General features: G+C 44.4%; 1 protein-coding gene across 1 annotated transcript in view; it reads left to right on the forward strand.

Annotated features, from left to right (window-relative positions):
- The window catches only part of Cdyl (chromodomain Y like), a 65,447-nt gene that overhangs the window by 27,550 nt on the left and 14,315 nt on the right, over positions 1–23,582 (forward strand). Inside the window, exons 2-3 of the mRNA XM_015494168.2 lie at positions 20,763–21,019; positions 22,378–22,550. Of these exons, the coding sequence (XP_015349654.2) occupies positions 20,763–21,019; positions 22,378–22,550 (430 nt within the window). The remainder of the gene's footprint in view (positions 1–20,762; positions 21,020–22,377; positions 22,551–23,582) is intronic.

Consider the following 23,582-nt stretch of genomic DNA (forward strand, 5'->3'; position numbering starts at 1 on the left):
GCATTTAACCACTGAGCCACATCCCCAGCCCTCTTTTTATATTTTATTTTGAGACAGGTCTCACTAAGTTGCTTAAGGCCTCACTGAGTTGCCAAGGCTGGCTTTGAACTTGGTATCCTCCTGCCTTAGTCCCCTGAGCTGCTGGGATTACAGCGTGGGTCACTGTACTTAGCAGTGTGCTAGTTTCTAAACATTTGGAAATTTTATGTTGGACTTCAGTTGTTAGTCCTTTTTGTATAAGTTAGACAAATGTAAGTGTATTTATTCAAATCTTTAATATCTTTACTGAGATGAGGGAATTCTCTCAGCCTTTTATTTGTTTGTTTGTTTGTTTTTCCTGAAGTCTTAATTGTGTCTTTGTTTTTTAAGTCAGTCTGTACTGGGTAGATTTCTCAGTTGACAGTTGTTTTCTTTCTGTATTTCAAAGGTGCTGCTCTGATGAGAGGTCTGTGGTCAGCCTCTGTTCCTGTGTCATGTGGGTTTTCCACCTGGCACCCTTCTAGACTTCACTGTGGTTCTTAGAGATTTGCAAATGATTTGCCTAGGAATGCGTATTTTTAAATTCTGCTTAGAGTTCTCAGAGTGTCTTGGGTACTCTGTTCAACTCGTGGGACTTTTCATTTTGTTCTTTTAATTCTGTTGACCTATCTGTGGAGTTGGAGGAATGAGTTCTTTACCTCTGCACCATGTTTTGTTTTGTTTTTTTTATTTCTGGCCATAATATTTACTCTTTCTTAAGAGTTTCTGTATCTTTGCTGAAATTCTCCATCTGTTCGTGCAAGTTGTCCACCTCTTCCAGTCTATTTTGAACATCTCCTAGGGGAAGTCCAATATGATATACCATAATCTCAAGTCACTGCTGAGTTCCAGTTCTGTTGATTGCTTTATTTCTCAAAGTGATCTCTGTGGGTTCCAGAATTTTGGTGGATACCCAACAAGCAGGAGAGATTGAGGTACATAATACTATGTCTAGACCTGGGCATGGTGTCTCCAGCAGCCAGCCAGTCAATCTCGAGCTGTGTTTACTGTGTTCCCTGATTGCCCTCAGTGCATCTGAGCTGCAGATTCCTCCCAAGATGCTTTGTGGTTCAGATGGAGGCCGGGCTGCAGGAGAGTGTTTCTCAATGTTTGTGGCCTGCTGGCAGCTATCAGCCTAAGTGTGTGCCCTTGCCTTTTCCTGGCAGGAGCCAGCCGTTGGTTTTTACTTAGCTCTTGTTGGACTGGGGTGGGGGTACAGCGGGCAGTGGGAGCGGGGTGCTTCTTTGGTCTTCTGGTTCTGTCTCAGGCTTAGAGCTCTGTACCTCAGCCTTGGAATCTATTCCCCTGCCCCAGGTCTCAAGAGGTTTTCCCCACACTGCCCTTTCCTCAGCACTAATGGGTCAGCAGGGTTTGCTCCCTTTCTTCCCCTCCCCCACAGAGGCCTGAGAGAAAGAACAGATGGGAGGTGGAGGAGGTTCATGCCTTTCCCACAGGGAGGCTGTCTCTGCTGTGCGGAGCCCAAGTCTTCCTTGTGAGTCAGGTCTGTACACTTAGGCTGGCTCCCTCCACCCTTAGCAGGTCTGTAGGGTTTGGCTGGTCTCTCTTCTTCCTCCTTCTCCACAGTGGAGACGGTCCACGTGCCTCAGCTTTCCTTGCATAGAGCCATCTTTCTGTGGATTCAGGCTCTTGATTATCTTGCAACCTCAGCTCACCGAGTTCAACAAAGTTGTATTTTTAGTTTATTCAGCTCTTCAATCAACTTTTTACCCATTGACAGTTCTGTTCCTTCTGAGTTTTCATCTGCTTTCCCCATGGGACTTCTGTAGCAGTAGAACGTGAGGTTTACAGAATGGGCTTCTAACTGGAGCAGGTTCTGACTTGGTTTCTTAGAGCAGAGACCACAGATGGCATCATCCAGGATGAGCCAGAGCTGGGTCTCATGTGGCCTGGTGCCACTGCTGTGTGGTCTATAAAGCTGCCCTTAGATGGTGAGCTCATGCCCTAGTGCTGACATATTCCAGTTCAGCAGCAGAAGCCCTGCAGCTGACCCTCTGTGTCCTCAGCATGTGGGAAAGGATGAGAAGAGACCGTGCTCATGGCAGGAAACTGGGAAATGGATCCGTAGGTGAGAGTGGGCAAGAGGGTGAAGCAGAGCCAGCTTGCAGAGGTCTGGCCCCGTCCTTGCCATCATGCCGTGCCCACATGTGGTCTGTGTGTAAGAATCCACAGCTCACAGATTTGCATACCATGCGTGCTCCTCAGATCATGTACATTGTGGGCATACTGTGGCCCTGACAGTATTTGCCCTTTGCTTTTGTTAATTTAGAAGTTGGGTAAACATATATATTTCTTGTAATATCTGAATAATTAACTTGATTGCTTCACACTTTCAGTACCTAGAAATTTAAAGGAAAAAAGCCGTAGACATGCTCGGAGTGGCCATCTTTTGGATGGCATATTTTCTTATATCCCTCTCTTTTGCATGCCAGACTTTTTAAACTTTGAGGGTATTCTTTATATAAAAATCTGTTCCTATGAGTAAATTTTCTTTGAAGTAGTCCTGGAGTGATGAAATCTTTCTTTTTAAGGTTATTGTATTTTTTATTTCTTATACCTTTATTTTATCTATTTTTATGTGGTGCTGAGGATCAAACCAGTGCCTCACTTATGCCAAGCAAGTGCTGTACCACTGAGCTACATCCCCAGCCCCAAGTGATGAAATCTTGACTGGGGAAAAAAAAAAACCTAAAATTAAAGATTGAGTGAATGTCATGAATAACTGCAGGCAGTTCTTGAGAAGTTCACTGTGGGTAAAACAAAGACCATGTTCCTGTGTTCTGAAAGCGAACTGAAAGGCCAGCCGAAGCATGCCCAGGAGATGACAAGGCTGGTGGCAGTTTCTGTTCTCCAGTCCGGCCTTCTCCTTTGGCGATTCTGACCGTTCATCCTGAGGGGCAGTTCATTCCGGGCAAACAGCTGAGCTCTGTGAGGACGGAGGTGTCTCCCCAGCCCCCTCCCCAGTCTTTCTTACTAATGGAGTCCCATCTTTTCATTCTCTGTGGTGCTTCATAAATCCAAGGAAGTGAGTTTCTCCCCATTTGCTGGGCAGCTCCTCTGAAGGAGGTCTGGCCACCTGTACAGCTGGGCGTTGGGTCTCCGTGGGTGCCCCCACCCACCAGAGTTCCTCTGCTTGTTTTGGTTTTGTTTTTGTGGGTCCGGGTGAGATTTTATTTAGGGAAGGAAAAAAAATGGCTCTGTATGTATGAGAAATGCTAAGGGAAGAATTGGTTTATGCAGTTTGAGGAGCCTTCTGGGTTTGTAACCTGCCAAGCCCTTGGCTTTTGTGGTTAAGTTTTCTTTTCCTTCCTTCTGCTTTGGGGTGGCTGAGTGTGTATGTTGACTTTTTTTTTTTTTTTTTTTAAGGAACTCCAGGGAGAGATTTCTCATGGATCTTAGAAGTACCAGTTTGTCGTCTTAAATCATAGCTGTGTTTGTATCTGAGTCCCCCGCCCCCTCCTTTTTAAAAAAAATTTTTTTTTTATTTAATGAAATCACCAACCTTCTTCTGGCTTCTAGAAACCCCAGAAGTCAAGTCTGTGGCCTACTTTCAGGAACTGACCACAGAACTGACTGTTTTCTGGGTTCTCACCTTTGGTTTTGCCTTGATGGGGGGCCCTGTGCTTTGGGTAGTCTTGGCCTTTGTAGCTTAATGGGCTCTTCTGCCCCCAGCATTTATAACATATAGTAACACAGAGGGAGCTGAGTGTCAAGAGTCATCGTGTCGGTGTGTGGAAGAGCATTAAAGTTAACGCAGGCATTATTCCAGTTTTAACTATTTCTGATTTAGAGATAGGTGGCGGGGTGGAAGAGAGAAGTTATTGCTGTCCCGTGGTGTGTTCTGTTACTTGAATACTCAAGAAGTTGATAGAAATGGTAGCACCTGGAAAAGATGAAAAACGTAGATAACAAGTTTCATTCTCAGTCTGTTGATGTTGATGAATTAAACTGCTTATCAGCAAAGCCTTGAACATGACTTTGCTGTGGGTAATAATATAGTTCCAAAGGGGTTATTTGAAGATTTGGTTCACAAGAGGTGTCTTTGCAGTAGGGATGGAAAATTAGCACTGAACATGTTAGCCTAGACTATGCCAATATAGTAAATATAAATTGTGAGTTAATTTTTCACTATTCTGTATGTATCTCACCAAGATAGTATCCTCCTTTAAAATCTAAGATTTGAAATTAGCTTACAGTTGATTAGTTACCTCACTAAAACAATAGTTGTAAAAGCTGGTAGGTTCTAAAAGACAACATAAACATTGTGAAGAAAATCGTTGAAATTTGAACGAGTATCAGGTAAAATGGAATCATAATTTCTGGGAACAAAAGTTTTATTGACATGATCAACAATATGGTCTTTTATTATTTATAAGAGCTTATAGCATGTAGATATGTCATTCTTATTGTTGTGTGTGTGTGTGTGTGTGTGTGTGTATGTAGGTATGGGTGTGATGCTGGGGATTGAACCCAGTCATTCTTACATTTTCACTGTGTTTTTCCTGTTAATCCTTTATTTTCCATCCTAAACAGAAGGATAGGTCTGAATGGTTTTCCATTCGGTTTTGGTATTTCAGGATGACTGTTTTCTGTAGCTTGATGGGTCTTTTTTGTTGTAGGGTCTTTTTCTCTCCAGTATTTGGCCTATTTGCAAAGTATTATTGAAGAAATAAAATGAACTAAATTTGAATTATCAACTATCTTGTTGAATTTACTTTAGCAACTTAGACTGGTATGCTTAGTTAGAATGGTGGGGTTTATATATTACCTAGTAATTTAAAAAATTTTTTTTTAGTTGTAGATGGACACAATACCTTTATTTTGTTTATTTAATTTTATGTGGTGCTGAGGATCGAACCCAGTGCAAGGCAGACGCTCTACCAGTGAGTCATAACCCCAGCCCCTGCCTAGTAATTTTTTTCAAAAGGAAACTAAGCTTAATAGCTTGAATTTGCATCTATAATTAAAGACTCTTAAGTTGTCCATTAACTTTTTCAAATGATAGTTCACTTTTAAGAATTTTATTCTCCTCAACGCCCTTAAATTTTGATTGTACAATGTTGGGTATAGCTGATAGCTTTGTGGCTGCTTAATTTCATTGTGTTGATGGGCATTTACATTTCCTTTGGGTACTAAAGATCGCTTTTCTAGATTTAGGAATCCAAATCCCCTTAAGGATTAATGGTTTCTGAGGAGCTCAGCATAACTCAAAATGAAGATTAAAACTGACAGAGGGTTCTCATCCATATGATAATCAACAGACCACTGACCTTTACACCACAAAACCTTAAAAACTCTGGCAAGGACACTTGCTTGGCTCTCCTTGTACCCTGAACTTTGCATAGTTCATGGTGATATTGCCAACTAGAACGTTTTGTCCTGGAAAAACAGAAATTGTCAAGTTATTTTTATTGCCCTACGGTCAAGAAGTTGTTCAGGGAAATACAGGCATGGTGGCACATGCCTGTAATCCCAGTACCTTGGAAGGCAGAAGCAGGAGGATTTTGAGTTCTAGGTCAGCCTGGGCAATTTAGTGAGACCCTATCTCAAATCACAAAGTAGACCGGCTGGGTAGAACCACCCTGGGTTCATTCCCCAATTACCCTCCCCCACCCCAGGGGTGGTGAGTTTTTCAGCGAATTCTTGAGTGTCTTAAGCTCAAGTCTCAAGCTCACAACCAGATGGGGAAATGAGTGATTAATGACAAGCAGGGTCTTCAAGAAGGTTAGGAACACTCCCAGGTAATGCTGGTTAAGCTTGATGGACTTGGGATTGTAACTGGTTCTCAAATGCTTTGAATGCAGTAGTTGCTCAATAAGTATCTGCTGAATGTAAATAGTAAGAATCAGATTATGGCAAATCAAGGTACTGTGCCAGTCAGCAAAAATCCGAGGTGGCCAGATACGCCTCGATTCAGAGGACTCCAAGGACAGTTTAGGGCACAAAGCCAGAATGGAAGAGAACAGGTCTGAGTCGGTCTCGTAGGGGTTAGAGGCAGAAGTTAAATAATATGGACACAACTCTGGAGGCAATGAGGAGGGATTAAGGTGATCAAATCTCACCCCCTTTCCAGGAAAACTAAAAACTGGGCCCTGGAAGAGAGGATGTGAAAGATCTTCCAAGAGCCAGAAAATGTGAAGCCAAGTGCTGATGTCACTCCAGCACATGGCTCACAGCTTATTAAATTTTAAGGACTCCCAGCTGCAGTCCTCTTGTGGCTTCTGGCATCAACCTGGGAGGAAGGGCCAAAGGGACTGTTTTTCCACAAACGGGGAGAAAGCCCGTGCTGGGCCACCAGGCTGTGCGCTAGTTACCAGGGCAGAGAGGAGGCAGTGCTCCGACGTGATAAGCTTCCTCTCTTTCGTGGGGGAGTTTGCAAAGAAACACGCCAAGTAACACAGAAATGCTTTCTCCCTGTGGCTTATCGCAGCGGGGACAGTTCTGCTTTCCTGAGTGACACTAATCGTGAAAAATTACAAATACAAGAAGTAAAAGAACCAACCACTGAAGTATTTCCACATAGGACGATAGCACTGTGAAATCCTGAGCTTGCTTCTGTGGGTACAGTTTTTGATAAGGAAAGTTAGTGTTGGTGTCAGCCACTTCACAGCTCCCTGCTGGCTTCCCAGCCCCCAGCGTCCATTTCCCCATCTCTTCATTGTGATATCTGTTTGATTACTTGGAGTTTAACACTCCTTCCTCTGATTTGGAGGAAGTGTTACTGCTACTCGGATCTGTCTTGCTGCCCTGATTTTTTTGTTTTGGGCCTACCTGAATGTTCTCAAGTGTCCTCCACTGGTAAACGGTGTCAAACACACTGACTCTGAATTGTGGTCCTCAGCCTCAGCCTGCATCGGCATCCTGTGGGCAGAGGACCTGGAATCCTCAGGTGGCCGCCAACATGGCCCAAGGAGCACTTTGTTAAAAGTCCCCAGTGGTTCTGTTGAGTCAGGGCGAGAACCCCCACTGTAGACGGCACATGTTGCACTTGACACATCAAACGCAGCATTATTAGGTATCCCTGGGCTTAATCAGGCTGGTCTTACTTAGGTTTAGGAAATCATAATTAACTATCTGAAGTTGATTTAAGTTACTTAGTCTCACTAGTCATACTTCCTTTACAACTCAAAATGGTGTTTTCTGTTTAAGCCTCCTCGCTGCTTTTCATGCTGTTTTTAGACTGGTTCTCTATGAAAAGTTAGCTATTAGAGTGAATCATTTTAATTGAAGAAACTACAGCGTGTGTTTTTCCTGTTGGTTTCTGAAGTGCTTATGTGCTCTTGGGTTTTTAATGTCTTCATTTCTTTATTTTCCATTTGTTTGCCTTCCGTCTCTTTCTGGCGTTCCTCAGCTATTTGTATGCATCATGGACTAAAATGACGTATGCATCCTCCATTCTTAGGTTTCTTTTTGCTCTTTAAATAATGAGTTATTAGTGCCGGGCACAGTGGCGTATGCCTGTAATCCCAACAGCTTGGGAGGTTGAGGCAGAAGGACCACAAGTCCAAAGCCGTTCCAGCAACTTAGCGAGGCCCTAAGCAACCTTTTTTGTGAAACTCTGTCTCAAAAAAAAAAGTCTAGGGATGTGGCTAAGCGCCCCTGGGTTCAATCCCTGATGCCATAATAATAATAGTAATAATAATAATGTTATTTGCAACTCTTTCCCCCTGTGCTGACACCATGCCAGGAGCCATACAGTACAGAGTCTCAGGCCCAGTTGTCTTGGAATGTGGCACCTGGATCTTTGTCACAAAGTGACACCAGGGATGCTAGAAAGAGACCTGAGTCACAGAAACCTCAACTATTCATCTTAGTTTAGATTTAGTAGGTTTTACATTTTGGTTCACAGGGAAAGCACTTAAATTACAGGTGTGAGGGGAGTCATTCTGGCTGTGGGCTGGCCGGTGGCCGAGAGCAGTAGCAGGAGGAGATGCCAGAGAAGCCGCCAGGTGGGTGGGGAGTCCAGGTTCAGGAGAAGGACCGTGAAATCTGCAGGTCAGGAGAGCAGCGCAGAGGGGGACACCTAAGGAAGGGGTGGACAGCTCGGCTGTGAGTGCAGAGGGCAGTGGGCAGCCCAGGCTGGTGAGGCATTTGTTCCTTCTATTGCCAGAAAGGCCACCAGAGGCCCATGACATGACCCCTGCCATTGTTAATGGGAGACTTGGGCTGCTTACCTAGTGTCCTGCTCTCCCTCTGTGTCACATGCCACCCTGGGTGGTGATGAGCAGGGAGGGGGACAGTGATGATTCTTAGAAAGCAGGTGCGTGAGATTGGGCCAGTGAGAGCTATTCACTTATCAGATGTGCCTCGAGTGTCAGATACTACACTGGGGTCGGTGCCTTCCGAGCCCAGATGAGTAAGGGGTTGGAACCCTCAGGGAGCACAGCTGGTGCTTTCCAAAAGATGTCCTTGGCACACAGAGGCACTGCAGTACCGAAGCAGCCTTCTCACACTTCTCCAAGGTGACCCGCTCCAAGAGATGATTCACTGCCCCATCTCTAATTTCTTGTATTTTATTCTGTTTGAAATAAATAATTATTGATTGGTAGCCATGCAGTTGCATTTGCATCACAGAGCTCAATAGGCACCATGGTGTGGTGTAAACTACGTCCAGAGAAAGACCACCCAGCACCCATCCAGCACCCTTAGACAGCTCCAGGGTTAGCACAGTGACCTAGAAGAAGACCTTCTGGTCTGGACCCGACATGGAAACCAGTGGCGGTAGCTGCTGGAACAGCAAGACTGCTCAGGCATTTGTGTTGAGTGGCTGGCAATTTTACAAGGCCCGGGCCGCGTCTGATGTGGTGGGCTGTTGTGGTTTCTAGCACACCTATGGGGAGAAGCCCAAGTGGGGCCAGCACAGTGTAGCCCTTCCTCCCATTTGCTGCACTGGGTCTGCTGTCATCAGAAGTGGCTGTGTCCGGTGGGGCAGGATATGCCCCGGAGTGGTGTTCAAGAAGCCTTGACCGTGCTCAGTGACTTGGCCTGAAGTATGAGCAGGAACTCCTGAGTCCCTCAGGGCAGTGCAGGTGCGCTCCAGGTCCCAGGGCCCTTCCAAAGCTCAGGTGTCCTCTCCAACAGACAGGATACAGTCACCTTGAAAATGAGCTTGAAACTACAAAGACGATGTCCAAATAGAGACGAAGGTCTGGGAGTAGCCAGTTGTGTGTCTGGTGGGTAGAACTAGGGAGGACTAGGGGCCAAGGGAACCCTGAGAACAGGGAGAAGGTGCCCAGCAGAGGAAGCAGAGCCCCGCTTCCTGCTGAAGAACCCCGAGGCCCCGCAGGCCTCTCTGCGGCAGTGGGAGCATGGAGAAGCCTTGGCCCCAAGCTGGGGAAGCGCTTTGTTCCCAGTTCCTTCCTGTTGGAGGAGGAGCCTGCTTTGCAGTGGGGTCTGCGCAGAGCCCCTTTGACAGCCCCTTCCTCCTGAAGGACGGGTCCGTGGAGAACCCAGCACTCGGAATGTCCTTTCTTTTTCTTTCTTATTGCTAGTTGGTTTATGACATCTGAGGCATATCACCAATCAGATAACTTTATTTTTAGGACCAGGTCTAAAATGTCACTGTGAATGAATTTTCTTTGAATCAAGCGAAAAAGAACAACTGGTACTGTATAAGTCAGTTTGCTGTCATGTGATGTGTGCATTCCTGAAAATTCCACACCACTCACAGTGCTCAGTTAAAAACTACAGGGCTTAAGGGGAAACAACGTTAGGGACATGGCACTCAAAAACTTTGTCACTAGGACTGGGAGTGCAGCTCAGTGGTAGAGCACTTGCCCAGCGTGCATGAGGCCCTGGGTTCTATACCCAGCACTGCAAAAAAGAGGGAGGAGGGAACTATCACTGGCACATCAAAAATGCAAGACAAGACACTAATGAAACAGCACAGTTTCACTGGTTAAAGGGGTTTTGTGGTAGCATGCCTTGGGAAAGATGAGCAGTTTGCTTGTGGAATCGGATGTTGGAAGGATTGCAGTGTGAGGTACTGTGAGGTGGTGGAAAGAGAGTGATCTGAAATCAAGCAAAGTGTCACAGCTGGCACCGGGGCACAGCGGTTTAAGGTGTGTTCAAGTGTTTTCAGCCAGGTGCAGCTGGGAGCAGTCATACATTCCCTGAGTTTCTCCAGATAATTGCACATAAACACGTGGAATTCGCGATATAACTCATTGTCTGGGCATATCACTTGTGTTGGATAGAACATTAAGGTAGCACTGCCTCTCTTGAAGGTGACTGAGAATGAGCATTTGTCACCTTAAGCTCGGAGATCCCTGTGAATAGGGAATTTATTTAACTAAAGGAGTTGGAGCAGAGGAGATTTATAATTATTTATAAAGGGTTCACTTAACATGTCATGGAGAAAAGAGGCACTAGTGTTTAAAGCCTACCTTTTTGTTTTGGGTTTTCGGGGCAGTACTGGGGATTGAACCCAGGGCCTTGTGCACTAGACAAGTGCTAAACCCTATCTGTATTTCCATGTCCATATGAAAACATACCCTTAATGAATTCAGTTTGCAGATTATAAAATTGTTGGGGTTTTGGGGGGGGGGCGGATATGGGAATGACAGTATTTTGAAATTTTTGAATGACAGTATTTTAACTCTACAAAGATGGGTTTCTGTAGATGCTATAGTTCTTGAGTCCAACTTTAGACTAAAGAAAATTAATGACCATGAATATCTGAGATGGTCAAGAATAGTTTTGAAGTCTGCCTTCACAGCATAGTAAACTTGCTGACTCTTGATTAAACAATCCTAAACTCACAGATAGGGAAATACCAGTCTGTCTTTGCCTAATGAAAAGCAACATCCAGGAACTTTTATCTGGATTTGGGGTGCTATAGTATCTTTTCAAGTGGCTTCCTGATCATAACAGTAATAACATCACAGAAATTTACAAAATATAAGATACAAGAATTATCCATCTCTGTCTACAAAAAGGAGCCATTACTAGCAATTTTATGATTTACACTCCTAATAGACTGGCATGGAGACGTGGTCGACCTCTCCCCCTCCACGCATTCCTTTGGTCATCTTTTATTTTCACTTCTTTCTTCTTGTCTTTGGAGGACACAGGCTTAGCTCTCAGGTCTGCAGGCCCAGCACACAGTTCCAGGTGCACCGTGTGGACTCCTAGAAATGACTTATGATAAAACTTCAACATTTGTGGTATTAATGTAAATGGTAGCAGCTGTAATGCACTTATTGGATTTTTTTTTTAAATCTTAACAGATACATAATATTGTCGTTTACCTATGATTAATTTGACTGTTTCCTTACATTCAGGCACTAAATTTAGAGCTCTTGATAGCTCTTTTTTTGGAATTGAAAAGTTATGTGAATACCTTTTGTACATAAAACAAGACCTCATATAATTTTTAGTTTTTTGAAGTAAACTTATGAAAGTTGAATTACGTGGGCAGAAGTTGACTGGTACATCACAGTTACTTTCTAACAATGTGCCGGTTCACGTCTGTATCCCCTTCACTATCACTGATTTAGTTGCCATAAGTTTTCCTAATCTAAAAGTAGATGATGGTTCCTTCCTTCAAATCCATTTTTCATGTTTTGGTGTTTTTAATTCCATCATTTCAGTTTGCTTTGTACACCTTTTAAGTGTGTTATATATTTTAGGTCTATTTTATTCTTTACATTTAAATCCATTTTTATCAATGCTTTAATGTAAAAAATAGCCTTTCATTGAGGAAGTTTTCAATTTGTCTGTACTTGAATTTTTCTTTAGCTTTTCTTCTGTCCTTTTTTGTTCTTTTCATCTAGAAAATCATATGTTGTGCTGTTTTTTATTAAATAAAACTTTTTTTAATGATCAGCTTTATAGTTTTTTATACCAGATAATCTGGTCTGTAATGCAGGTACGATCACTGGGGAGCTAATTCTAGTCCATCAGCTTTCTCTGTATCAGACCTGTGTTCTTTGCGCAGACTTAGAAAACTAGTAAGGTACACGTTACTCATCAGTCTTTTCAAAGTCTCCTAGTTTGTCTTCTTGCTTAATCTTAACCAGAGATTTTGATTGGAAATCTTAGAATTAAAATTGGGAACAACAGCGAGCTTAACGGGACTTGGTGTCCACTAGAATCATAGCACTTTCTCTCCCCACTCCTTTTTTTCAAATGTTCCTTGGTAAAATAGGATTGATTTCTACTTATTCATTGTGTGTATTTCTTGAAGGCTAAGTTGACCCTAGTTTTAGTTCAATTCTGGATGGATTTTTAATGTCTGTTTTCTGAACACTTCCTAGAAAGTAGAAGAGCTGTTGTTCGGTGTGTTTTTTTTTCCCCCTGGCACTAAGATATCTCACAATTCTTAAAATGCCCTTTGCCGCAGACGATCAACCATTGGTAAATAGGATGGTGATGGTGTAATAACCAAAATCAGTGTGTGGTTTCGCTCTTGGCAGTGCGTGTCAGGTTCTCCCATTGAAGCTGCCTTTGCAGAATGCATCCTGGCTCTCCTTCTAGCCCTGTTCTCTGAAGTCACTTGTTGTAGTCAACTGTTCATAACCTGCCTGGCCCCAAAATGGTCCTAAGAAGCTGCTATAGTTTAGATCTTACGTGTCCCCCAAAGGCCTGTGTGTTGAAGGCTTGGTCCTCAGTTTGGCACTGTTGGGAGGAGGTGGAGGCCTTAGGTCACTGGGGCGTGTCCCCAGGGGATTGTAGGTTGTGTTCTCTTCCTCTTGCTTTGCTTCCCAGCTGCTCTTGGGTGAGCGGCTTGCTCCTCCGCATGCTCCCACCACGGTCAGTACTGCCTCACAACAGACCCAAAGGTCACAGGACCGCGTGTGACCCTGGGTGGAGCCTCCGCAACTGATAGCCAAATCAAACACATCTTCCTTGCAAGTTGCTCATCTCGGATATCTGTTACAGTAACGGGAAGCTAACAGAATAAATTCTTTATAACTCCCTTTCTTAACCCCCCCCCCCCCGATTATTTTTCTTTCCTTTTTAATTTCTACATCAGAAATCAGTCTTGATAATTCATATTTTTCTAACAGTGATCATTTTCTTGAAGCTATTTTAATATACTTCTATAGGATACAGGTTTTTATTTGGTTTTGTTAGGTCGATAGGAACGTAGTGGAGATATTGTTTTTCTGTGAGTGGGCCAAGCAGTTTCTACTTCCTGCTGTTAGGAACTTACACTAAATATGCAATCTGGGTAGGTTCGTTTTTACCCATATATTTTCTGCTCTGGTATTCTTCAGTCTTGTGTTTATCTACGGCTGCTGAACAATATGGTCAGTTAGGCACAGCAGCAACCCCCTTCTCAGGACCAATTTCATTTTTAGTGACCTTCAATGCTGTGACCAAGAGACCCAACAAGAACAAATTAGAGAAAATACTTGTTTTGGCTTGTGGTTTCGGACCTCTCAGTCCCTAGATGACTAGTCAACCCAGGATGACTGTGGGCCCAAGGTGAGCCCCAACACCGTGGCAGAAGGATGTGGCAGAGGGAAGCAGCTCAGGACATGGCAGTGAGAAAACAGACCTGTCCTGTGTTGTTGAAGGACCTTTATGCTGGCTGTTTGCTGTCTAAGTTCATCTCCCCTGCCCTCGCCCCCTTCACATACTTTACAGATACAATTCCAAGCGAGGCTCAGTGGCACCCGCCGGTAATAATTGCAACTGCTCAGGAGGCCAAGGCAAGAGGATTGTGAATTCAAGGCCAGCCTCAGCAACTTGCAAGGCCCTAAGCACTTAGCAAGACCCTGATTCAAAAATAAAAAGAGCTGGAGGTGTAGCTTAGGGGTCTTAGTGGTAAAGCACCACTAAGTTCAGTCCCCAGCACCAAACAAAAAAAGATACATTCCATTTTTTTCTGTATTATATTCTTTTTTTAATGATAGTACACAGCTGTTCTCCCATTGTCTTATCTATAGTACACCTCCACCTTTTTGTCATCTTTTTCTTCAGATTTTAGCAGCTTATAACATGCCTTAGTTTAGGTTGTGCGTGTATCCTGATCTGTTAAGTTCTTGAATAAGTAGGCTCTGGCTTTCATCAAATATGGGAAACTTTCAGGCATTATTTCTGCAGATATTTGGCACACACTCTTAAAAACTCACACTATATGTATGCTAGACTACTTGGTAGGTCTGTTCGTTGTTTTGTCTTCTCTCCATGAGGTATTTTGAATAGTCTATTGCTGTCTTCAAGTTCTCTGATCTTTTGTTTTGTAGTAGTATCCAATCTGTTAAATATCCAGTGAAGTTTTTATTTCTAATCTTCCATTTCCACACAGTGCTCATGTCTTTGAAATCCTTGAGCTTTTTCTGCACGTGTGTATGTGTTCACTCTCTTACTATCTCTATATCTCTTTCGCTCTTTTTCTAAAACAACATTTGAGGATTGTTGCTCTGAAACTGTATTTGGTTGGAATCTTTAAAATCCAAAACACAGATCATAAAGTGATATTTCAGACAGTGATACAATGACTACTAATGCTTGTCTGCATAAACACAGAGCAATGCTCTTTACAGCCGACTAGTCCGTCCCACAACCCCAACCCCACCGCCTTTACTAGAGTAAGAGCCATTAAGAGGCAGAGATTTTTTCATAGTATGATCCAGTGTTTGCCATTAGCAAACAGGATAGTATCTGCAAAGCTCACACTTGCTGGGAGCTAGCTGGATCTCTGTGGGTCAGAAGGTAGAGATGTCACTTTGTATTATGAAGTAGGGGCCAAATGATTTGTCTGTGCTTTTTGCCTGCTTTGTGACTGGAGGGGAAAAAAAAAAAAAGAGTCTGCAATCTTAATTCATTAGTATGAAAATGTAGCTCTTTATTGAAATATATCCCCTAAGAAATAGGTATAATATAAGTAAAATTTTACAGAAATATATCTAGGAGTGGGAAGGCAAATATATACCAATTTGTGTAGGTGCCCACCATGGTTGAACAGTCCTAGCTGCCTGGGGCATGTTCTGAAAAGACTTTTTCCACCTCTTCTTTCAATAGGAGAGCAGCTGCTGGGCTGTGGTGCACGCCTGTCGTCCCAGCGGTTCTGCTGGGGAGGCTGAGACAGGAGGATCAAGAGTCAGAGCCAGCCTCAGCAACTTAGTGAGGCACTTAGCAAATCAGTGAGATCCTGTCTCTAACTAAAATATACAAAAAAGCTGAGGATGTGGCTCAGTGGCTAAGCACCCCTGGGTTCAGTCCCCAGTACAAAAAAAAAAAAAAAAAAAAAGGAGAGCAGCTGTAGTAAATTAGTGCTGTCCCAACAGGGTGCAGGAGGTCTGACTGCACCTCAAGGACCATCAACTTGCCATGCCTGCTCTCTCCCATCCCATTTACAACTTATTGTTCCATCCTTAATCTTCTCAAGTTGAGGTTACTAATTTGTGGAAATGTCCTTTTCTGTTAATTCCATCACTCTCATTTTTAGGTCTATTCTGTTAACAGATTGACTCTTGGTCATTAGTCTTGCTGCTTCTTTGCCTGTCCATATCTGGTTGGTTGATGAAAATTATGACTTTCATGATTCAGGATGCTGGATTTTGTTGTATGCTTTGAAAAAGTGTTAGATTTGTTCTGGTAGAAAATTATAACTTACATCAGTTGGATCCTTACGAGGCTTAATTTTTAAGCTTTGTTGGTACAATTCAAAGTATTCTTTATTCTAGATCTAGATTAGTTTGGCTGATAATATGTGCCTCCCTGGATTCTCCACAAATGCCCCGTGAGTTCCATGAGGTTTATTCACTGTGGCTGGTGAGGACCCTTTGTGAACTCTTGCTCCCTGCTCAGACTTGTAGAATTTCTCCCTCTGTATACCCGCATTGGTGCTCAGCAAAGAAAGACTCAAGTTCTGGAACTTAATTATGTGTAGCTCCCTCCTTTCCCAGACACTGCCCCCAAAATTGTAGCTTCCTGGGTCCCCACGTTCGAGGGCAACATTTCTGCAAACTGCCTGGGTCTCCCTCCCTACAGGTGCAGCGTGGAGGTCACCTCCCAGCAGAAGGCTGGGTGCTCCATTAGGCCCGTGGCTTCAGCAGCCCGCCCTGCCTGTGCCCAGCGTCTGATCAGCCGCTGCATACACGCTGTCCAGCTCCCTAGTTATCAGTGGAGGCGAGAAGGCCAGGCACCGTCCTTCCGTTCTCCTAAGACCCGAGGCACGTGTCAAGGCACTTTTAGAGAGACTTTACCTTTTGAAGCCATATTTAACACACCGACCATGTTTGATGATATCTTTGGCTCTTTAGTACTTTAAAAGGAAACCAGTTATTAGAAGAGCTACTAAATGAGTTCCTTTCTTTTCTCTCTGGATTTTATACTGATAACCCATGGAAACACATTGGAGGTCTCTGCGTCCTCATCCTTAAGGGACAATCCGTTCTCAAGGCCACTGGGACTCCTGCTTTCGTAAGAGTTGTTGCTCCAGTGAATCACTCCAAATGTCCACACAGTTTATTTCATGGAGGACATTTCTCCCTGGGTCCCAGGGTTTGCTCCCATTTAGTCATTCTCTGACTATAGAGTTGACTGCCCCTACTCTGGCTTGTGGCAGTTGGTTATGTGACATCTGGCAAGTCATCTTATCTCTAGATCAAGGGATCTGGACTTTAAAGGGACTTGTTTTTGTTTGTTTGCTTTAAACTGGGAATTGAACCCAAAGATACTTTACCACTGAGCTACGTCCCCAGTCCTTTTTATTTTTTGAGACAGGGTCTCAGTAAGTTGCCAAGGCTGGCCTTGAACTTGGAATCCTCCTACCTCAGCCTCCTGAGTGTGATTACAGGCAAGAGTGTGGCAGGACTTCATTTCTTAATTCGGTGACTATTCACTGAGTTCCTGGGGATACCTGGGTGAGGGAGATGAGCAGGGGGTCTTGGCTCCTGCAAGGCTTGGTGGAGCACACTGATGACACTGAGAAGGAAATGGCTTTAGGTATGCTCTGAAGAAAAACGGGGTAATGTGAAATGGTGACGAGACAGGGCTGGCATTAGATGGGGACATCCAAGTCTGTCTGGGGAGCTAACATTGGAACTGCCCTCCAGATGAACAGAAGAAACTGGCCATTTGAAGTTCTAGGACAGGATATTCTAGGCAGAGGAAAGAGCAAGCACAAAGATCTTGAAGTGGGCACAGACCCAGCTGTTGTAAGAACATGTGGCTTGGTCCCCTGGGATGAGCTCAGAGTGACATACATGAGGCCAGGAGCAGAGGGAGCGGGGCAGGGTTCCTGTCTCGTGCTCTTCACAGACGGATGACACAGGGTCCCTGGCCTTATACTGGGGAGGGTGTGGTAGTTGAGGCACCAGCAAGATCAGAATCTGAAATCAGCAGGGACCCCAGTGGCACAGCGAGCGAACACAGATTTCACACAAGCAGCCAAGAGCCAAGTTCAGTCGTCTTGGGCAGCATGAGCCAAAAGGAATCCGTTTCTAAATTTGCAGAACCACAGAAGGCTCCCTAGGAACTGCTGCCTCAGAAAATGCTGGGCTTTCTCTGAAGCTCACGTGTAATGGCCGTGTGGACCTCGTGTCCTAGAAATCCTGCTTCCGTAGAAGGAAGCCACCAGCAAAATTGCTGGGAGAGGAATAAAACTTTCAAACGGAGAAAGAAAAGATGCTGTGAGAAGGAAGAGCAGTTCAGAGTGGTGACTGCCAGCAGGGGAGGACCTGTGGGAGCCAGCGCAGCTCCAGCAGGGGTCAGCTCCATTCAGAGTGTGGGGCCGGCGGACTTGTGTCTAGTGGAGGCTCCCAGAGGATTTCAGGGTCTGGATGGGGAGGGGATTCACGTTCATACCACAGCCACAGCACTGCCCCTCTGATGCCAGGACCAATTTTTTGTGCTTTGAAAAACAGCATCATTAAAAGTTGGATTAAGTAACTCTGAGACCCAGCACACCTTCAGGTGTGGTCTGTAAGAAGCCCTCCTCCTGAGAAGGCCAGAGGCCCAGCCTGTCTACGTGTTCCTTGTCACATCCCTCCTGCACCAGGCTACGTGGCCTTCATGCTTGCCCCTGAACCTGACTGTTCCTAACATGATCTGTATTTTAGACCAGAAAAGTCCCTATTGTCAGCCTCTCCTAAATGTCAGTGTCCTCTCACCTTCAGTCGTGTTTCAGTTTTCCTGAAACCAGTATTTTAACATAATATTTTCTTTTCTTTTTTTTTAACTACTGAGGATCGAACCCAGGGATGTTTTTTATATTTTATTTAGAGACAGGGTCTCGCTGAGTTGCTAAGTGTCCTGCTAAGTTGCTGAGGCTGACTTTGAACATGTGATCCTCCTGCCTCAGCCTCCAGAGCCACTGGGATAACAGGCATGAGACACCATGCGCGGCTGTTTTAGCATATTCTTGATTTGAATGTTTATGGTGTTCATTTAACATGTTATGTCTGTGTTTCATTGTAGTCTGGATTCTGTGCAGTGTGCCCCCTGACCTCCCCTTGCATTACCTTCCTTCCCTTCTCCACCTCTCGTAATACCCTCAGCCCTGGTGGTCTTCTGGCTCTGGGTGTGGCTCTCCCCGGCTGGCTGGCAGCAGGCTCAGTTGCCCTCAGCTCTTCCCTCTGGAGTACTGCCTGTCAGTTCCGCCATCCTCTCTGGGCACCGGTCCCCAGTAGCCATCTCCGACCCTGAAGACCCACCCTGGATAAAACCAAGTTCTCTCCCTTTCCTGCTCAGCTCAGAGGCTCAGAACATCCATGACCCATTTTTCTGTACTCAGAAGTTATTTGGTTGTGTTGACTCTAGCTTTTAATTGGAAGTGGGTCCAGGAATGGACAGAGAGAGAGGTGGGGACAGCAGGGGCAGAGCAGGTGAGGTGCAGAGGTGTGGGAGGGAAGGACAGTGCCAGGAGAGCGGTGAGAGAGGGTCTGTGGGCAGAAGAGATTGGGGAGCACTTTAAACCCAGACAGGGAGGGTTCGCAGAAGAGAAGAGGTTAAAAGAAAGAGAAAGGATCTCTCCCAAGTTCCTCAGAAGGACTGGCAGCATCCCGTCCGACAGGTAGATCATGTCAAGTGCTCTTTCAGTTAGAAGCACTTGAGCTTGCCCTCTAGGTTTGCCAGCATTGGAATGACATGGCCAAGGCCGCACACTGCAGGATTGTTATAATATTTTAAAAATCATTGAATATTAGTGTTTATCCCAGTGTGCATTAGAAAAATGAATTCTGATATATCCGTACAGTAGACTACTGTGCAGTCTGAGAAAAGAATAACTTCAATGCAGAGAATAAAATAGAACAAAACACTGTCTAGTGTGCTATCATTTGTAGTTTTGAAAAGGGAGGGAAGAGAAATACATATTTATATTTCCTTGTCTATAGACAAGGACACTGGAAGGACACCTGAGAAGCCACCCCCAGGGGCTGACTGGGGCACAGTGGCCCAGGGCCAATAGTGGGTGCAGGAGGGGGCCTTTAACCGTATATGTTTATATTTTTAGATTCTTAAAACATATACATGTATTATAACCTCTTTAAATTTTTCAGAGGATTGAATTTTTTTCATTTCAAAGATTAAAGTAGATATTATCATTTTACCAGTTGAATGAAAGCCAAGTTGTTTTATGGGAGAGATTATTTGACTTCTGTAAAATGACCATTTATTAGTCTTTTGGTGGCAATAGCTTACTTTCTTTTACTGTGGAAGGAATATTTCTGATTCTTAGTTTTTTAATTTTTTCTTCAGAAAACTTGTACCATTGCTAATTTTACTAATAAAATCTGATGTAGTTTTCATAATCTCTTTCCTTTTTTCCCCAAAGACTTACATTCATTACCATGCTAGATAATATTTGGAGAGTTAATATATATAGTAGAATAATTATTTGTTTTAATACTTAAATTCTTACTCTGACATCTTGGTAACTCCAATAAACTATTAATTGAAACCCTTGGCTTTTATTATAATTCAGAGTGTTAGGAACTGGGGATGTGGCTCAGTGGGATGCCTGCCTAGCATGTGCCAGGCACCTGGTCAATCCCCAGCACTGCAAAAAAAAGAGGGGGGGAGTGTTCGGAATTGGGGATGTGGCTTAGTGGTAGGGCACGTACCTAGCTAGCATGGCTGAGACCCTGGGTTTCATCCCTAACAAATAAATAAAAAGAAATGTTAAGTCCAGGAGACTATCTTACGGCTAATTGTTGATGGAGAAACCGTGGCACATGGGAACATTGGTGGAATACTTTATGTGGTGGAAGAGAAGGAAGCTGGCTTCATTTACTTAAAAGGCTCTTTAAAAAGTACCACTTTAAGGAAGACATCATTAATTTCCAGTGCACCCGGGGTAGAAGTGGTCAGAAATGGCAGCCATCACTCTGCCCTCCAGACCTGGGAAGTCAGGTGCCTGCGTACACGTGTCTGTACAGTCACATTCAGAAAATGGAGTTTGGGCTATATGGCAGATGGCCTTAACTCTGTTTTCTTGAATTAGTTTCCTTTTTCCTTGAGATTTCTCAAACCTAGAATAGGTACTCTTCAAGCAACCCATTCTCTTTCAATTCTGTTCTTCAAAATTCTCAAATTTTGTAGCTTCCTTTCAGTAAGTATCTCTCCATCTTTTATCTTTTAGGCCAGATAAGTAAGTGGGTGGTTTCCTTGTTTGAAGGAAACAAATACCTTAAAAGCCAACTTTCTGAAGGTCTTGATTTTTGTGCAGTCCTGGGCTGGCAGAACATTGTAATCTAGCTCAGAGGTGACAGTGGGAGCGAGCTGGTGGTAGGACATCACAGACCACTGTGATTTCACGCTCTTGGCAGGTTCCTCTCCGTTCATGGACGCGCTAACAGCCAATGGGACAACCAACATACAGACGTCTGTTACAGGAGTGACGGCTGGGAAAAGGAAATTTATTGACGACAGAAGAGACCAGCCTTTTGACAAGCGGTTGCGTTTCAGTGTGAGGCAAACAGAGAGTGCCTACAGATACAGAGATATTGTCGTCAGGAAGCAGGATGGCTTCACCCACATCTTGTTATCCACAAAATCATCAGAGAATAACTCACTCAATCCAGAGGTGAGATGCTCCTTGGGCTGATTTGTGCTTCATGCTTCTCCACACCCCCATTTTCCCGGCCTGCTTTGCTGAGTTGACGCTCTTCTCTGTGCTCTCTCTGACCTCCTTCTGGGCCATCTCACGATGCCCACCAGAAGTAGGAAGCAGAGGTGACTTTGACAGCTTTGCTCCTCTTCATACTTCTGGCTGTAGTGACATGGGGACAGTAGGCCTGTGCCGAGTGTCCACTCAGTTCTCTTGGGTGTGTGAGCTCTGTGCAAACCGTGGCTGCAAACAGGGAGATAGTAGCTACACCCCTGTCTTCGCTCCTCTTTGAGCTCAGGAGCTCTTTATCTGCAGGACATGGGGGACACGGGAGCCCACACAGCCTCCCCGAAGTCACAAGGGAAGTGTTTGTGTGTGTGCTTTGCCTTAGATGTCATCAGACTCTTAACAGGTTCTTTGTTGTTCAAACAAGATTAAAATGCCCTGGGTCCCAGGCTCAGGGGAGGGGGTGACATCCTAGCATACAGATACTCTTCAGCATAGCCCAACACAACGGCCACCCGTTCATTGTTGGTAGTACCTAGAAAGTCAGCCTCCAAAGACCTAGGAGGCTGGAGTCAAAGCTAATTCCACAGAGTATCAGGACCAGAGTGTTGGGGCTCGCTCTGTACTGCACCAAAGTTTTACTTCTGGTGGTCGGTGGTTTTGTCCTTGTGAGAAGCTTGGGCAAGTTGTTTCCAAACAGAAAACCAGAGTACAGAAAGTTGTGTGTCTGGCCAGGGTCATTTAACAAGCCAGTCCAGGCCTCTCTGTACAGTTTTAGACTGCAGAGTCCCCTCGCTGGTTATTTTTAAATGCTTCAGAGAGATCCTTTTAAATGAGTTTCTGCCCTTCTGAAATTCCCTCCCGTGCTGAGTGCTTGTACTTAATGCGCTGCTGCACCGAACCGTTGAGGTTGGTAGGCTGATGTGAAAGAGCAACCAAGAAACAGAACTGAACTTGTTCCTTTGAACTGGTTGAATATGCCACCTGCTGTCCAAACTGTAGAAATACCCGTTGGGTACCATGTGTGACTTGCCTTATCTTCTGACAGCCGCAGTGGCCACAGAATGGGAAGGTGATACAAATAACCTGTCTTAAATACCTGTGCCCTATTTCTAATTACTTACATAGTCATATTTATTCTCCACTCCCAGCATCCCAGTCTGCAGTTATAGAAAATAAGAAATGTGCGAATTATTTAGTCTTGGTGGGTGTAACAAACTCCATCAGGCTGGGAATGCATCTTCCTTGCCTAGATTATTTGATAATAAAATGCTGTGGGATTCTGTACCCAAATGCTCTTTACCACTTGAACTTATGGTGACTTTCAGGTAATGAGAGAAGTCCAGAGTGCTTTGAACACGGCCGCTGCGGACGACAGCAAGCTGGTGCTGCTCAGCGCGGTGGGCAGCGTCTTCTGTTGCGGTCTTGACTTTATTTATTTTATACGGCGTCTCACAGACGACAGGAAGAGAGAAAGCACTAAAATGGCGGAAGCGATCAGGTATGCAGAAATGGTGTGTGGTGAATGTTGGCTGGGGTGTTCTGTGCTCAGTGTTCAGTCTCTGCGAGAGCAACCCAGACAGGCTTCTCGCCTCTGGGGGCACAGCAGCAGAATGAATGAGTCACCTGCCTCTTCTGTGGGCCTGGCAAAAATTCCTGCTGGCCTTGGGCTGGTAACCAGTTTCCAGGCTGGCTCCTTCCCAGAGTGCCCGGGAAGGCTCCAGTGACCAGAGGACTCTGCAGGATCATGTGTCGGCAGGCTTTCCGTTATTTGTTGTCCTCGGCCTGTGAATAAAGAGTCGTTCTCTGGGTTCCAGATAATGACTTACTAGTTTGCCAGACCCCACCATCCCTTGGTGGGCTTTGTGACAGGCTGGCTCCTCGGTGCGGCATGGCGAGCTGCTCTGCTAGTGCAGACCCCGCTCGCTGCGGCTTGTTCCAGCTGCACAGAGCCTGGATCACAGGAGAGAGGAAGACTCCCCTTTCTCACTCCACCCCACTCTTCACTTGTATGTCTTCCACAACCTTCCACTAAACAATTTCTTTTTTATTTCGTAGGATTTATTTTTTGTAATTGACAAGTAAAGATTGCAAATACTTATGGTGTACAGCATAGTGGGTGTTTTTTATGTTCGCTTTTTTTTAATGAATTTTTCATTAGAGCTTTATAGTTATACATAGTAATTGGGTTCCTTCTAACAAATTCGTACGTGCATAGAAATCAATTTAAGTTCATGACCCCAACTTCTCTCCCTTTTCCCTCCCACATCCCTCCCCTCTCCAATTCTCCTTCCTCTACTCCACAGGACTTTATTTTGCTTGCCTACTAATTTATATTTGGTCCTTTATATCATCCTTCTCTCTTCCTTTTCATTGTTTAACTTTAGCATCCACATATGAGAGAAAACATTCAATCTTTTGAGTTTCTGAATTTGGCTAATTTCACTTAGCATGATATTCTCCATTTCCATTTAGTCACTGATGCCATAATTTCATTCTTTTTTACAGCATAATGTTTTGTTATATGTCTGCA

The sequence above is a fragment of the Marmota marmota genome, unplaced genomic scaffold (assembly GCF_001458135.2).
Source record: "Marmota marmota marmota unplaced genomic scaffold, marMar, whole genome shotgun sequence".
In the NCBI taxonomy this organism is placed as follows: domain Eukaryota; kingdom Metazoa; phylum Chordata; class Mammalia; order Rodentia; family Sciuridae; genus Marmota; species Marmota marmota.